The following is a 13,903-nucleotide window of genomic DNA, read 5'->3' as shown; positions in this document are numbered from 1 at the left end:
AAAAAATTTCATTGGATAAATTAAAAAATTTGTACATAATCAAAATATAAATGAGTATTTATACAATTTTAAATTAAAAAATAAAAAATATATTTAAAGATAAAAATTAAATAGAAATAATATTTTAAAGTCTTAAATAAATTAATATATATAAATAAAACCTGGATATAAAAATAAAAATTTTTATTAAAATTATGAATTCTCATGAATATATATATATATATATATATATATATATATATATATATATATATATAAAGTTTTTAAAACTACATTAATAAAATATTATTACTCGTGTAAAATATCAAAAAGTCTCTAATTAAAAGGAGTTAATTATAGATTTGATAAAATGTTTAGACTCGTAATTATATATTCAAACATTAATATATTAATTTATAATAATTTTAGAATTAGATCCAAAGAAGCTTTAATAAAAACTTATACCAAACTTTAATCCAATAAACTATAATAATTTTACAAAGAAGCTTTAATAAAAGAAAGACATGTTTATTAACACACACTTGAGTAAAAGGTGATGTTTACAAAGGACATTTCCAAAGTGCAATGGTCAAGAAAATGAAATAAAGAGAGGCATAAAAACATGAAATAAAGAGAGGCATACTCAAAAATCTATGTTTACATTTATTTAAGAGAAACATGTGCACCTTTCAACCACAATTTGACTTTTACTTCCATTGTTGCTATCTTCTCTTCAATTTCTCCTTGTTAATTAATTCTTTTGCATTCTTCAACCCTCACATTTCAGAAGCTATTTCCATTGCTGAAGTTTTTTTTCTCTTTTTTTTTTCCCCTTCTTGACTTGTCCCTTTCTATGCTCTGTTATCCCTTTGGCATCCCTTCATGTCCCTCCACACCAAACAAAACTAAAAGATAATTTCCCAATCAAAAACCCAAATTCATAAAGAAAAATTTCCCTCACTAATCATGCCATCAAAATTCAAGTGCTGAAAAACTCACACCCATCAAAATTCCAAAATTTTCCTGATAACAAACAATATCTGATTTTTAATGTTGCTATATAAAAAGATATATATAATCAATAAGAAATTTTTATTTATATTTGATTTATTATGAATTCAAAATATAAATATATAAAACTCATATATTTAATAAATTAATTTTAATATATATTTTATATTTTAAATTTATAATAAATTAAATTTAAGTAAAAAAATTCATACACATGCAAAAAAGAACCAATATGTCAAAGAGAAAGCATACATAGAAAACGTACACATGTTATAAGCTTCCATGATCAATACAAATTTTGTATATGATATCATTTCCCTTACTAATAATACCCACTAAAGTCTCAACTTTTAGAAAATTTCCTTTAAAAATGGCAAACCTCAAAGTTCCTTTCCTTATCACAATTGCCAACTCTTGTTGCTTCCAGAATCCTCTGGACACTTTCCTACACGTCACCTTCTCTTCTTACCTATCCATATGAGGTTGCATGGGAAGAATAAGTTGATCTTTGAAAACAGGCTGTGTCTAAAAATTTATTAAGATATAAAATTATAATAAAAAAGCCACAACCTTTATTTTTTAATGTGCTTTTTGAGCTTTTATTTTTATTTTTTTTTTCTTAGTAATGTGCTTTTTAGTTGTTTTCTTTTATTTTTTTTTTTCCCTCTTTGTTATTTTTCTTTAGGTTGAATGCAATAAACAAAGCATAGTTACTTTATAAAAGTTACTGCTATTATCTATAACTGATAGATTTCGTTTTTACGTTATTTTCTTTATTTATTTTTTTATTAAATAATTAAAAAAATTTTATTAAACTATTTTCTATAAAAATAAATTAGATGCTCAAAATTGCAATAATCGGTTTATTTTAAGTTAAAACCAAAAACCAATTCGATAACTAATTTGAATTTTATTTTAATTTATTAAATTTAAAATTTCATAATTTTAAAAATAATGTGATATTATCAAATTAAAATTTATTAATAATTTAACTTTTTTGTAATTTATTAATTTTTAAAATTATATTATTAATTAAATTACTTTTTTCATTTATAAATTTAAGATATTTTCTAATTAGTTTTCACGCATCAAAATTATCCTCTCCTTAAACGATTTTAAAAGTGCACTTTTTATGCATTCGAAACAAATAATTATAAAGTGCTATTAAATTGAATTATATCCTAATTAAATGGTATTTTACTTAAATTATAAAAATTAATTTATAAACTAATTTAAATTAATTTGAGTATATAATAACTATTTAAATTTTTAAACAGTTATATATTGGTTAAGGAGTTTATAAATGATTGATAAGATTTTAATATATTTTGTAAAAAATAATTTAAACATATTTATTATTAAAATAATTAAAAATTTATTAAATAATATTTGTAATAAAATATCTAATTAAACTAGTTTATAAGTAAGTATCAAAGTGAAAATTTGATCTAATTTTTTTTAGTTTATAAATTTTAAAAATATTATAAATAAATAGATAAATTTATTTTTAAAATTTAAAAGTAAATAATAATAATAGATAAGGAAGACAAACTTAATAATAGATAGCTGATTCAACCAATTGGAATACTGAAATGTTCAATTAGCCCTACTAACCTATTTGATTATATGAACATGGCCTTCTTTAACTAATTAAATCTTGCTGCAATTAGCCAAAAACAATCTTTGATGCAGCCCAAATGGAAGTTGGTCCAATTTTAACTATTATCATCATTCTATGGATGTGACTATTTACATTTAATTACCAATTTCATAATTTAATTACCGCAAAACAATAATTCAAATTCAAATATATTCTTTTTTTTTTTAATATTATCCATGTGAATTGCAAGTTCTGAAAATTAAACACAAAATTTAAGAAGATAATTATGGAGACTTAGTTAGAAAGGCAATGATGTAATCCTTTTGTCACCATTGATATTAAAATGTCTTAATCCAACCCTAATGGTTAAAGATTAGCATAATTGATGACATCCTCCATGTGTGATCATACAAGCCAGGTCGCTAAACCACCATAATTTATCAATTAAATTAAAAAAAATTAAGAATCAAGTCTTTTTAATTAATTTAAAGGACCGAAACGGTCGGTTTTCTTGAAATAAATATAAATTAAAAATGTTGCCTGTCATGAGCCCGTGGATTTTGAAAACCTTAATTAATTAATTAATTAATTATGGAATTTGGCAATACCCAAAAACCAACCAAACGCTGCCTTAAGAAAGGAAGGAAGGACATTGTGACGTGTCAGCGAATAGAGTGGTCCACCTTCTATCGTATCATGACTCGGCGCTTTTATCGCGTGCCACGTTTTATTCTGCTCGCAAGTGTACACTTTCCAGGCTTTTATTAAAATAAATAAAAATATACTGAAAAATGTAATTAAAAAATATTAAATTAATAATAATAATCTTTATTTTCACACACACATTTCTATATTATTATTTTAATAAATTTTATATATATTATGCATATATTTATTTAATTTAATGATTATTTATAAATTTATGTATTTTTAAAATTGCATTTATTATAAAAATGAGTAATTTAATTAAAATTTGATATTATTAAGATTAATTAAAAATTTAAAATCAATGATAGAAGAGGCCGAATCTTGACGCAGCCCGAAAGTAGTAACCTACCCCGCAAAATATATTCCCCGAAACCAGTTACACACCCGAAAAAACTCTCTTAACGGCTATGTAAACGTCGTTTGTGAATAACCAATGAGCATGCCAAGTGTCAGGAAATCAAAGCGTAGTAACAACGCTAACAACGTCGACGCGGTTTTGCCGTTAATAGCATCCCGTTTCAGTTTATCTTCTATTTCCATATATGTAATCTGTCTCTTTGAGAAGCAAAATCCTCTGTGATTTACATCCTAATAATTCTCTCCCTTTCAACTCAAGCACACAGACACAGAGGGGGATCGAGAGGAGAAGAGGGTTCTGTGATTTCATGTCATCGCCGGCAGCCTCGTATTGGTGCTACAGGTGCAGCCGTTTCGTTCGAGCATGGAGGCAGCTAGGGGCGGAGGACAGAATCACCTGTCCATATTGCGAGACCGGATTCGTCGAAGAGCTTGAGATCCAAGAAGATATGGGGAACCGGAGATTTCCTCCACCGTCTTCTTCTGCGGCTGCCGCGGCTGCCACTGCTGCTATGTTAATGATAGGTAACCTTCCGTCTACAGATCAAACTAATCCTCTTCGTAGAACCCGCAGGAACGCCGGTAACCGCTCCCCGATTAACCCCGTTATTGTGCTTCGCGGAGGAGGGGCAGGACAATCCGACAGTGGTGAGAACGAGGGTAGTGGACGAGGATTCGAGTTGTATTATGACGATGGAAGTGGGTCTGGGTTGAGACCTTTGCCGCCCAGCATGTCGGAATTTTTACTGGGATCTGGTTTTGAAAGGTTATTGGATCAGATATCGCAGATTGAGATTAATGGGCTTGGTCGATTCGAGCACCCGCCGGCATCGAAATCAGCGATTGAGTCGATGCCGACTGTAATTATAAGCGAGTGCCACACCTCTATGGAGTCGCACTGTGCGGTTTGTAAAGAGCCCTTCGAATTGGAATCGGAGGCGCGAGAAATGCCGTGTAAGCACATATATCATTCCGATTGTATACTTCCATGGCTGTCACTTCGAAATTCGTGCCCAGTTTGCCGCCACGAGTTGCCTGGGGACGATGAAACTGGTAACGGACAGGTAAGAGGGGAAAATAATAGTGAGGAGGAGGCGGTGGGATTGACAATATGGAGGTTGCCGGGAGGTGGGTATGCAGTGGGGAGGCTTGCTGGAGCAAGGAGTGGGATGAGAGAGCTGCCTGTGGTTTATACAGAGATGGACGGTGGGTTTAATAATGGGGGTTTGCCTAGAAGGATATCATGGGGGGCAAGAGGAGGGAGCAGAGGGAGAGAGAACGGAGGTGGCGGTGGAGGAGGAGGACATGGTGGTTGGCTTGATTTGGGTCGGGCTTTAAGGCATTGGTTTACTTGTTTTAGTGGTGGAGTTGCTGGAGAGGGCTCAAATTCAGATTCAAGAATTAGGAGGGGAAGGAGCAGGTCTTTTTGGCTTTTTAATAACACGGCTTCTTCAAGGAGGAGAACGAGAAGGTGAAAGCTGAAAACTTTGACTTTCATGGTGGTTTTTAGTTATTTGTAAATATGAATATATGATAAAGCTGAAGATTAAACAAGAAAATCCCTTTTTTGTTGAATTTGGAAATAAGGGCAATTTGAAGAAAATGAATTAAGCGAGAAGCAGCAGAAGAATGGCATTTGGAGAGTTATAGAGGCACGGGGAAAGCTCCCAGTCCTCTGTTAGTTTCATGTTTTTTCTCTCTTTTTTTTTTCCCCCTTTTTGTTAATTTATTTATGCAAAATTTATAGTTAAGAAGCATCTTCTTTTCTTTTCTGCAATTCTTTTCTCCGGAAATCTAAAAAAATCCAGTATTCAGTAGTCCTCAGAGCGTTAAATTGGGCAGTGGGTTTTTTCTTTGAAAACGTGCAACCAAATCTTTTTGGAGAAATTCCTCTCATTGGATCAACTGTACGATTATTTGCCTTTCTAATGTAAGAATCAATTCATTAAAGATAGGCTATATTTAACTTCGAAAGATATTTGGTTGAGAGAGAGTGTATTTTCAGTGAAAGGTTGCATGATCATCACCCATTAAAAATCTTGTTATTGTGAATTTGTGATGGACGATAAAAGAAAGGAAATCTTAATGGGGCATGGAATTGATCGATGACTGAAATACATCGGAAAAGCTTTACAAATGTGGATTCCCCACAAATTGATGGGCCTCTTAAGGCAACGGACCAGACAAGGGATGTCCTGAACTATCATGCTTTTTTAAAATGCCTTATTTGCTGGTAAGGAATTGTTAGAAGAGACTGAAGTGTCAGGGTAAAGAAAGTTGTTCCAAATGCATGCATGACATGCCCATTCTCTTATACATTCTCATGAAGAGACAGAAGTGTAAGGGTAAAGAAAGTTGTTCCAAATGTATGCATGACATGCCCATTCTCTTATACATTCTCATTTGCCAACCCTTTACAAATGGTTTTTGTCAGTGGGAAGCCAAAATTATCTGCAAGGGATAGGATTTTATTCCATTCATTTAGGTTGCTTTTAGGAGCCAAGTTCTGTTGGCAGTATAAAAACTTTATGTTAGTGTTTTATGAGCTTAGCAAGAGATTCATTCCTTTTTGAATTTGTTCCATATTAGACCATATTGATTTGATTTGATTCAATTCAATTTATCAAAATCTATATTGCTTTTTCTCAGCATCATGAATTTTACTGGTAGTATCACTCATGAAAACAAATCGATTTGTATAGAAACAACAATGATATACCAAGCAATTTAGTAGGGGAAAAGTTAGACGAAACTTGAAGACAAAGGATTGAAAGGACTAAAGAATAAGAGAAGAGCAGAGGCCGCAAAGGATAGTGGCGAGAGGACTAGAGGCAAGGTGCTTATGGTGGCTGACTAGCTTTGCAAGAAACGATGGTTGTGGCAGATTATGCATCCAACATCCCAGAAAATTGGAATTGTATCAAAGAGTCGACTCTTACTGTGATTGTGCCGATTGGCCTGATGAGACGGGCTCTTTAGGAATTGACTCAGAAGGGAAAAAAGAGGCTACGAGGGAATCAACTGGCATTGTGATTTGTAAGAGAGGTTATTGATGGAAGAAACGGAGATAAGAGAGCACTTCTGCGCTAGACTTGGCGAGGCAGACGAGAGATATAAGGAATAGAGACAAGCGGCACCAAACTCATTTCAGAAGTGATTTTAGTGCTTACCCATAAGCAAAATATACAAATAAGGCAACCAGAATTGAACCATACTGTAGTCATGTTGATTGTTCTAAACGTAGGCCTGATGCTGGGTTTTCCAATGGTACTAACTCCAAACTACTCCAAAATTCAGTAATCATCTGCAACTCGATTCAGCTTTCCAGGGACAACAAACAACATGCAATTGGTATTTCTACTTCACAAGCAGCGTACGAAAATTATTCATTTCATTTTTCTACAATTCAGGAATAACATAAATGTTTATTGTTTATTTCCACCTTAAAAGGTGTACTAATCTATATAATCTACAACTTGGAAGAAGGTTTCTTTGCACTTCGACCAGCTATGAACTCCTGCATCTTCCTGAACTGATCCTTGGTCATTCCATTGTAATACTCGTGTGCCCTCTCCTGGAATGCCAAAAAAATGCATACACATAAAATTAAATTAATCAGACAATCAATTCAAAACTCTATTGTTAAATCTTAGAATACACCCTCTCAACATTCATCAACAACGTAATACCTGTAAAACAAGTATGAAAAACAAAATCATCAAAACTGTTCGTGAATTCTTGCTCCCATTAAATCTATGAAATTAGCAAGGTCGATAGAACAGAAGCTAAAACTCTCAAGGAATGGACGACATGGACTACCCCCTTTTCAGCCTCCATTAGACTAGCTAGTAGGAAAGCCAACAAGGCTACTGATTGGTAGGAATAGCTCTAATTTTTAGTGTCCAAACTACTGCCTTTTTATTCCTTCCAAGAAAACTGGGGGTGATTTTGTCTTCATGATGCCCATTCTTGTGCTTTTTTTTTTTTGGCTTTGACATGGCCCCCTGGAAACAACTTCAGAGCTAAAACTCATGTGCTTTGTAATGCAATGAAAATTGTTCTTTTCTAATATATTTATGCCAATTTCCAGGGAATATAAGCATATAAAAATAAATTAAAAAGAAATAAAAAAAAAACCAACCTTCTCTAAAGAGAGTGCACGACCCAAGTCCAGCTTCAGGCCATCATTTATGACAGATTTGTATCTCAACACCAAATCTTGATTATTTTTTATCATGGCCTCTGCAATTGCTCGTGCTTTCTTTAATAGTTCACTCTCCTCAACAACATGGTTAACCAAGCCCCATTTCTCAGCCTGCTCAGCTGTTATAGGCATGGCAGTTAAAGAAGCTTCACGAGCCCTGCCAGGTCCTATAATGCGTGGAAGCTTCTGTGAAAGGCCCCAAGAAGGAAATATCCCAAATCTGCAAGCATCAATTGGCATAAAAATCATTATCACACAAAGGAATAAAACCTGCAAGCAGTAACCAACCTAGGATTTAAACATAAGCGTGAACATTGCAAGCTAAGAATGACAGAATTGTGTTAAAACTTCTATTAAATTACAAGCAATAAAAAATATTATTTTCACTTAAACACCTCAAACAACTTCTAGCAATCTATTATTTCAATATAGAAGATATTCAAAAGAAAAAGCTGAAAACTTGGAAATTATATGATAATCATGAAATTTTTATTAAAAAGGGATGAAGTTAGAAAAAAAATTATGAATTTGATAAAAAAAAAATGCATACATAAAAACGAGAATATATATATATATATATATATAGAAGTTTTAGAGGGCTAATATAGAATTTATTCATAAATGGGTAAAATTTACATGTGTAAAAAAGAAAAGTTTAACAATTTTGGGGGGCAGATGACAAATTTTAGGGGGACAATATAAGATGTATTTTTTAATGTATAAAAATATAAAGGCAAAATTGAAAATTTTAAAAGTGTTTTTTTTTGGTGCGTGCCAGGGTGGGGGCGGGGGGGCGGTTGCGTGACCCCTCCCCAGTCGCCTTACATCCCAGCAATGAGCTGCAGAGCTGCATGAAGAATATACGATCACGGCCGTAAATATAACAGGAAAAGACTCAAAATATTCCAAACACGTATGAAACTATGAATTGATACTGGATTATGATAATGCATTTCCAAGCAAAAGTTTAAATTGACATTATTTTCATGCAATTCCAAGCCTTCTCAACTTCATAGAAACATTTAGAAGCAGATAAGATGGTTTCATTCTAAATCAGTAGAACTCGAATTCAGTCATAAAAATTGAGCAAAAGGAACCAAATTTCCAAATCAGATAAAAAATTTTCAGCCAAAGTAAACTAATTTGCACCAAGAATCCAATTGGGAACTCAATTAGCTATGAAACAAATACACACCTAGCATGAGTATCCAAAAACTTGGCTCCTTTAGCAGCAACCAGAATATCACAAGCGAGCGCTATTTCAAATCCGGCGGTCACCGCAAACCCGTTGATCGCACCGATAATGGGTTTTTTGCACCGCTCCATCTGCGCAACCGGATCGGACTCCACGTCCTTAACATCCCCTTTAAAAACGTCCTCAGCCGCGGTAAGGTCGACGCCGGAACAGAAAGCCCGACCAGTTCCGCACAGAATGATGACGTGGACCGAATCATCCAGACCTAGAGCCTTGATCTCGTGGGCCATGCGGGTCATCATTGCCTTGGTCAAGGAGTTGAGGGATTTAGGACGATTGATTGTGATGGTTGCTACGCCGTTTGGATCGCGGGAAACGAGGATGAGACTTTCGGGTGGGGGTCGATCCATCGTTGCCTTAGTCGGGTTGTGAACTAGTGAGAAGTGAAGTTGAGGGAGGAGTTCGCGCCTTCGCGGATTGGTTTTTATGGAGGTATCAGAGTATTGGTTTGCGTGCAATTAATCAGTCCTATCCTCGGTGACGTTCGAATGCGGTCGTTACAGAGCACCGGCAGTGGAGAAATTATTGCTAAAATATAAATAAACAAAATATTAATTATTAAAATTATTTATAAGAAATTATTAAATATTATTATTTTATATATATATATATATATATATATATATATATATATATATAACTCAACTCAACTAAGGCTTTATCCCAAAAATTTTGGATCGGCTATATGGATTGCTTTTTCCACTCTGAACGATTTTGAGTTAAATCTTTAGAGGAGGGTCAGCTATATCTATATATATCTATATATATTAATTTACCATTTCATATAAATTATTCTATAGCCATTGGGTTTATTGCAGGACAAATTACACATCTAAATTTTAATTTATAATATAAAATTTTAATTTTTAATTTAGATAACTTAAAATCTTTCAGTAATCTTTTATGATTAATTTTTAAATTATTTTTATTGATATAATAGTTATTAAATTTATAATTATAATTTTTCTTATAATTTAATATTTATTGAGAAAATTATTTATTCTATTCTCTATTTATAACTCTGACTATTTAAATTATATGATTATTTGAATTATCTAAATTGACACTTTAATAACCAAAATTTATTAACTTCAAATTATCGATGCTTAAAAATATAATTTTATAATTTAAAAATGTTAATATAAAAAATTTAGAAATCAACTATTATAAATTAAAGTTTAAATATTTTATTGTTACGTATTAAAATGTTGAGATATCATTTGTATAATTTGTTCTTTATTTATTGAATATGTGTTTAATATTATTTAAATTTAATTTTTCAATCTAATTACACCATAAATTTATTTTTTTTTAATTGAATTAATTTAAGATAAAACAATAATAATAACATATATTTTGACTTTTAACGAAAGGTATTTAAAAAGTTTTTAAAAAAATTAAAAATAAAACAACAAAATTAAAATTTGTAAAAATTTATATTCATTAAAATTAATCAAAAGTTTTTTTTTTATTATTATTTAGCTGAGCAGATTTTATGCTTCTCATGTGAATAAAAGAATGAAAGGGGAAATGAATTATATTAATTAATTAAACTAATATTAATCAAAATATTAATTTTTATCTTAAACAAAAAAAATATATATTTATGATGAAATTAGATCGAAAATTTAATTTAGATCATATTTAATATGGACTATATGCTTAGATACCAAGTTAAACTTTATGCCAAATTTTTTTAAAAGTAATATATCTCATTTATAAAACAGCACATGTTACTTCAAGTATGTAACATAATACTATGTATTACAAGAAATTACCATATAGAGATATAATAATGGTGGATATATGAGAAGCTCAAGCATCAGACCAGTCAATATCCATTTCACCCCAGTCATCTTCAGGCACCCCTAAGGCTTTCCAGACTGCTTTTGAGGCATCAACTATATTGTTAGCACAAGGGGGTTGGTAATCATGGTCAGCATCACATCCCATGGTAGAGTCACACTCATCTACTACCTTGGCTTTCACACTCTTTTCATTTCCATGGATGGTAATATAGTTCAAGCATCTTCTTTTGTTGGAGAACCATCCTGTTGAAAGTGCTACCACAGGTTCATTATCTGAATGGTATTGATTATCACATTCAGATGGGGCACCACCATCTCCATTTTTCTCAAAGCTATTGAGTGTTAGTGTTCCTTTTGTTCGTCTAGTCACATGGGGTGAACATTTGTAAGTTGTGTAAACCTTGCCATCTTTGCAGCAATCAGAGTCATTCTCTGAGTTGCATCCTCCTGGAGGAGGATTTTTGCCTCTAATCTTGCCACTGGGCTTGCAAGTCTGAGCCCCAACAGATAAAATACTCACGACGAGAAAGAAAGTGCAAAAGAGAATAATGTTTGAACAAATTTGCTTCTTCATATTTCTTGCTTCAAATTTTTTGTTGTGGTTTGGTGTGGAGAAGTTGAATTGGTACAAGACTTTATATAGAGATAAGTTACTGAAAATGGCAGTCCTTGTGATAAGTGAGGACAAGATTGTGGTCTATTACCTTGGTTTCAAGAATGAGGAATTTCATCAGGAGTTGAACCATAAACTTGGAAGCATCAGCTGAAAGGGATGTCTGCAGACAAAATAGAGTTAAAAGTGGATGTATTCCTGCGCAGAAAACTACCAATTGCATTGAATCAGTTAGATTATGAAACGCATAAAGAATAAAGAAATCATATATTTGACATCAAGCAATGTAAGCCAGAAACATTCATCAAACACTTTGAACACAAAAGCAAATTAAGCAGAAGCAGAGATAATGAAGACCTTTAGGACTTGATCCTATAAACAGATCGAAGCAGAAGCAATATCCTCAAACATTTTTTTTTTTAAACTATAACAGTTTTGGCGTTGTTGCGGTCGTATGGGCTTTTTCAAGAGGCTTTTGGTTTCACCAATCTGAGCCTAATCCAACAAAATAAAAATGATATCCAAGCCCAACTACATTTAAGCAAACCCCTTCCTTCCCTGGTAGTCGAGTATCAAGAGCAAGACATGCCAACTTCTTTCTCTTTTCTTTTTTTCTTTTTTTTTTTTTAATTTTTTGGTTATTTAAGCCAAAATAGAAAGTCCAACATGTGTTTAACAAATGTATTATTTTTTCATCTACTTTTTAAATAAACCGAAGAGATTAACTTGATCCATTTATAATTTGCCCTTTTATCCATTTACAACCTACTCATGTAGGGAGGGATTTCTTTCTTAATACTTGCATTAATCTTTTAAGTTATTAAAAAATATATATATCTATTATACGATAATCTTTGATTCTAAATTACTATATTCCTATTCTTTTGTACTTTTTTTAAACTTTTGTTATGATATCCTACGTTTATAGGCTATACATCAAACTATATTAGAATCACCTTAGATTTAAAAAATTTTAGAAAGCTGATATATTTATTAAAAAAAAGCTATCCATAATTGGAGATGAGAGAATCCCACTTGAGACATCAGTGAATCACAATAACCAAAAGCTCAATTTTGACTTAGCATACTAAGCGTAATATAAACACAGATTGTAACGAAAATGTCTTAGTTTTAAGTTGGCTTGATTATGAGATTCCATATTAATGTTTGGATAAAATTCGTGGGATTCTTAAAAATAACTTAGATTAATTTCTTAAAAAAAAATAACTTGGATTAATCATTTTCATTCAAGTGCTTCTAGCTTGAAAATTATTGAAATTAGTAAGACTTATGGTGTTATATTTACATTCTTAAATATTTATTTTTATAATCGATGAACATAACTTACTCAATTTGAAAATAAATAACTAAATCGAGAAATATATTTAATTATTTTTACCAACAAATTACATTCATCCATTATAAAATAAAAAAATCAAATATTGTAATAGGTAAAAATAAAACTCTTAAATGTAACATGTCAAAATAAAAGATCATGAATGCAATGTAATTTTTCTTAATAATTTAAAAGTTAATATATATATATATATATATATATTCTTAGTTTGAAAAGAAGAGCTTCAACTTGAGATTCACATACCACCAAATTAAGCTTCTAGGTATTGCTGTATGAAGGGGATTTTTGAATTATCATACCAAAAAGCAAAAATTAAAGAAAGTTTTAATGAGATTAAAATAAAAATTAGTGTTTCCAATAAATTTTAATTCAGTAACATTGAAATAATCTACAGGATTGTGATGCCTCTAATTAAAATTCTAATTAAACCCAATTATATCAAAAGAAAATAAAAATTCATAATACTAATAAATTTTAATTTAATAACATTAAAATAATCTATAGGATTGTGATGCCTCTACTTGAAATTCTAATTAGATCCAATTATACCAACAGAAAAATAAAAATTTGTACTACTAATGAGTTTCAATTCAGTAATATTGAAGTAATCTTTAAGGTTATGAAATTGTTGGTTTAAATTTCAGTCAGGCCAAATTATGTTAAAGGAAAATAAAAATTTGTGCTATAAGTGGTACACCAAACTTGGAGCATATATGTTGCCCAAGGTCAACAATAAATAGGTACCAAGTTTGGACAGATTTGGGGAAGTCTTGATATTGATTAGATCAATCAACCAAAAAGAAAAACAAAGAAAAGAAGGCATTATTAGCCTCCCCAAAATCTAATGTATGGAAGTGGGTAAATGAGAAACAAGTTCCCATCAAACTTTGCATGGACCTCATGAATCATGACACCAGTTGTCCTCATTCATATTCATTGGTGTCTTAGATGGTGAAATCTCACCAAATTTCATTGTTTCCTTCTGTTTGACTTCTTTATTTTTCCCTATTT

At 31.3% G+C, this 13,903-nt stretch overlaps 3 protein-coding genes across 3 annotated transcripts; 1 reads left to right on the top strand and 2 right to left on the bottom strand.

Moving 5' to 3' along the window:
- The first annotated feature begins 3,850 nt into the window (after window positions 1-3,850).
- On the top strand, window positions 3,851-5,432 carry LOC110646214 (probable E3 ubiquitin-protein ligase RHC2A). The gene has a single exon (XM_021799596.2). It carries the CDS (start codon window positions 3,964-3,966, stop codon window positions 5,128-5,130), a length of 1,167 nt encoding a protein of 388 aa, XP_021655288.2. The 5' UTR covers window positions 3,851-3,963; the 3' UTR covers window positions 5,131-5,432.
- Window positions 5,433-7,029: 1,597 nt separating this feature from the next.
- LOC110646216 (probable enoyl-CoA hydratase 1, peroxisomal) lies at window positions 7,030-9,644 on the bottom strand. Its single transcript, XM_021799597.2, has 3 exons — window positions 9,055-9,644; window positions 7,797-8,079; window positions 7,030-7,229 (listed from the first exon to the last, which is right to left on the bottom strand). The coding sequence occupies exons 1-3, from the start codon at window positions 9,462-9,464 to the stop codon at window positions 7,125-7,127; spliced, it is 798 nt and encodes a 265-aa protein (XP_021655289.2). The 5' UTR covers window positions 9,465-9,644; the 3' UTR covers window positions 7,030-7,124.
- Window positions 9,645-10,929: 1,285 nt separating this feature from the next.
- LOC110646207 (kiwellin-1-like) lies at window positions 10,930-11,506 on the bottom strand. The gene has a single exon (XM_021799590.2). The coding sequence runs from the start codon at window positions 11,494-11,496 to the stop codon at window positions 10,930-10,932; it is 567 nt and encodes a 188-aa protein (XP_021655282.2). The 5' UTR covers window positions 11,497-11,506.
- Window positions 11,507-13,903: the final 2,397 nt, after the last annotated feature.

This window comes from Hevea brasiliensis, chromosome 14, assembly GCF_030052815.1.
Source record: "Hevea brasiliensis isolate MT/VB/25A 57/8 chromosome 14, ASM3005281v1, whole genome shotgun sequence".
Lineage (NCBI taxonomy): Eukaryota > Viridiplantae > Streptophyta > Magnoliopsida > Malpighiales > Euphorbiaceae > Hevea > Hevea brasiliensis.
This window is presented reverse-complemented; position numbering and strand designations above follow the sequence as displayed.

What these genes read in the sequence shown, in the direction of transcription:
- LOC110646214 (XM_021799596.2), top strand. Translation starts at nt 3,964, where the DNA reads ATGTCATCGCCGGCAGCCTCGTATTGGTGCTACAGGTGCAGCCGTTTC.
- LOC110646216 (XM_021799597.2), bottom strand. Translation starts at nt 9,464, where the DNA reads ATGGATCGACCCCCACCCGAAAGTCTCATCCTCGTTTCCCGCGATCCA. An exon ending in TTTTTGGATACTCATGCTAG is followed by an intron (nt 8,080 to 9,054) that starts GTGTGTATTTGT and finishes TGATGCTTGCAG; the next exon opens with ATTTGGGATATTTCCTTCTT. An exon ending in GTGCACTCTCTTTAGAGAAG is followed by an intron (nt 7,230 to 7,796) that starts GTTGGTTTTTTT and finishes TTGGCATTCCAG; the next exon opens with GAGAGGGCACACGAGTATTA.
- LOC110646207 (XM_021799590.2), bottom strand. Translation starts at nt 11,496, where the DNA reads ATGAAGAAGCAAATTTGTTCAAACATTATTCTCTTTTGCACTTTCTTT.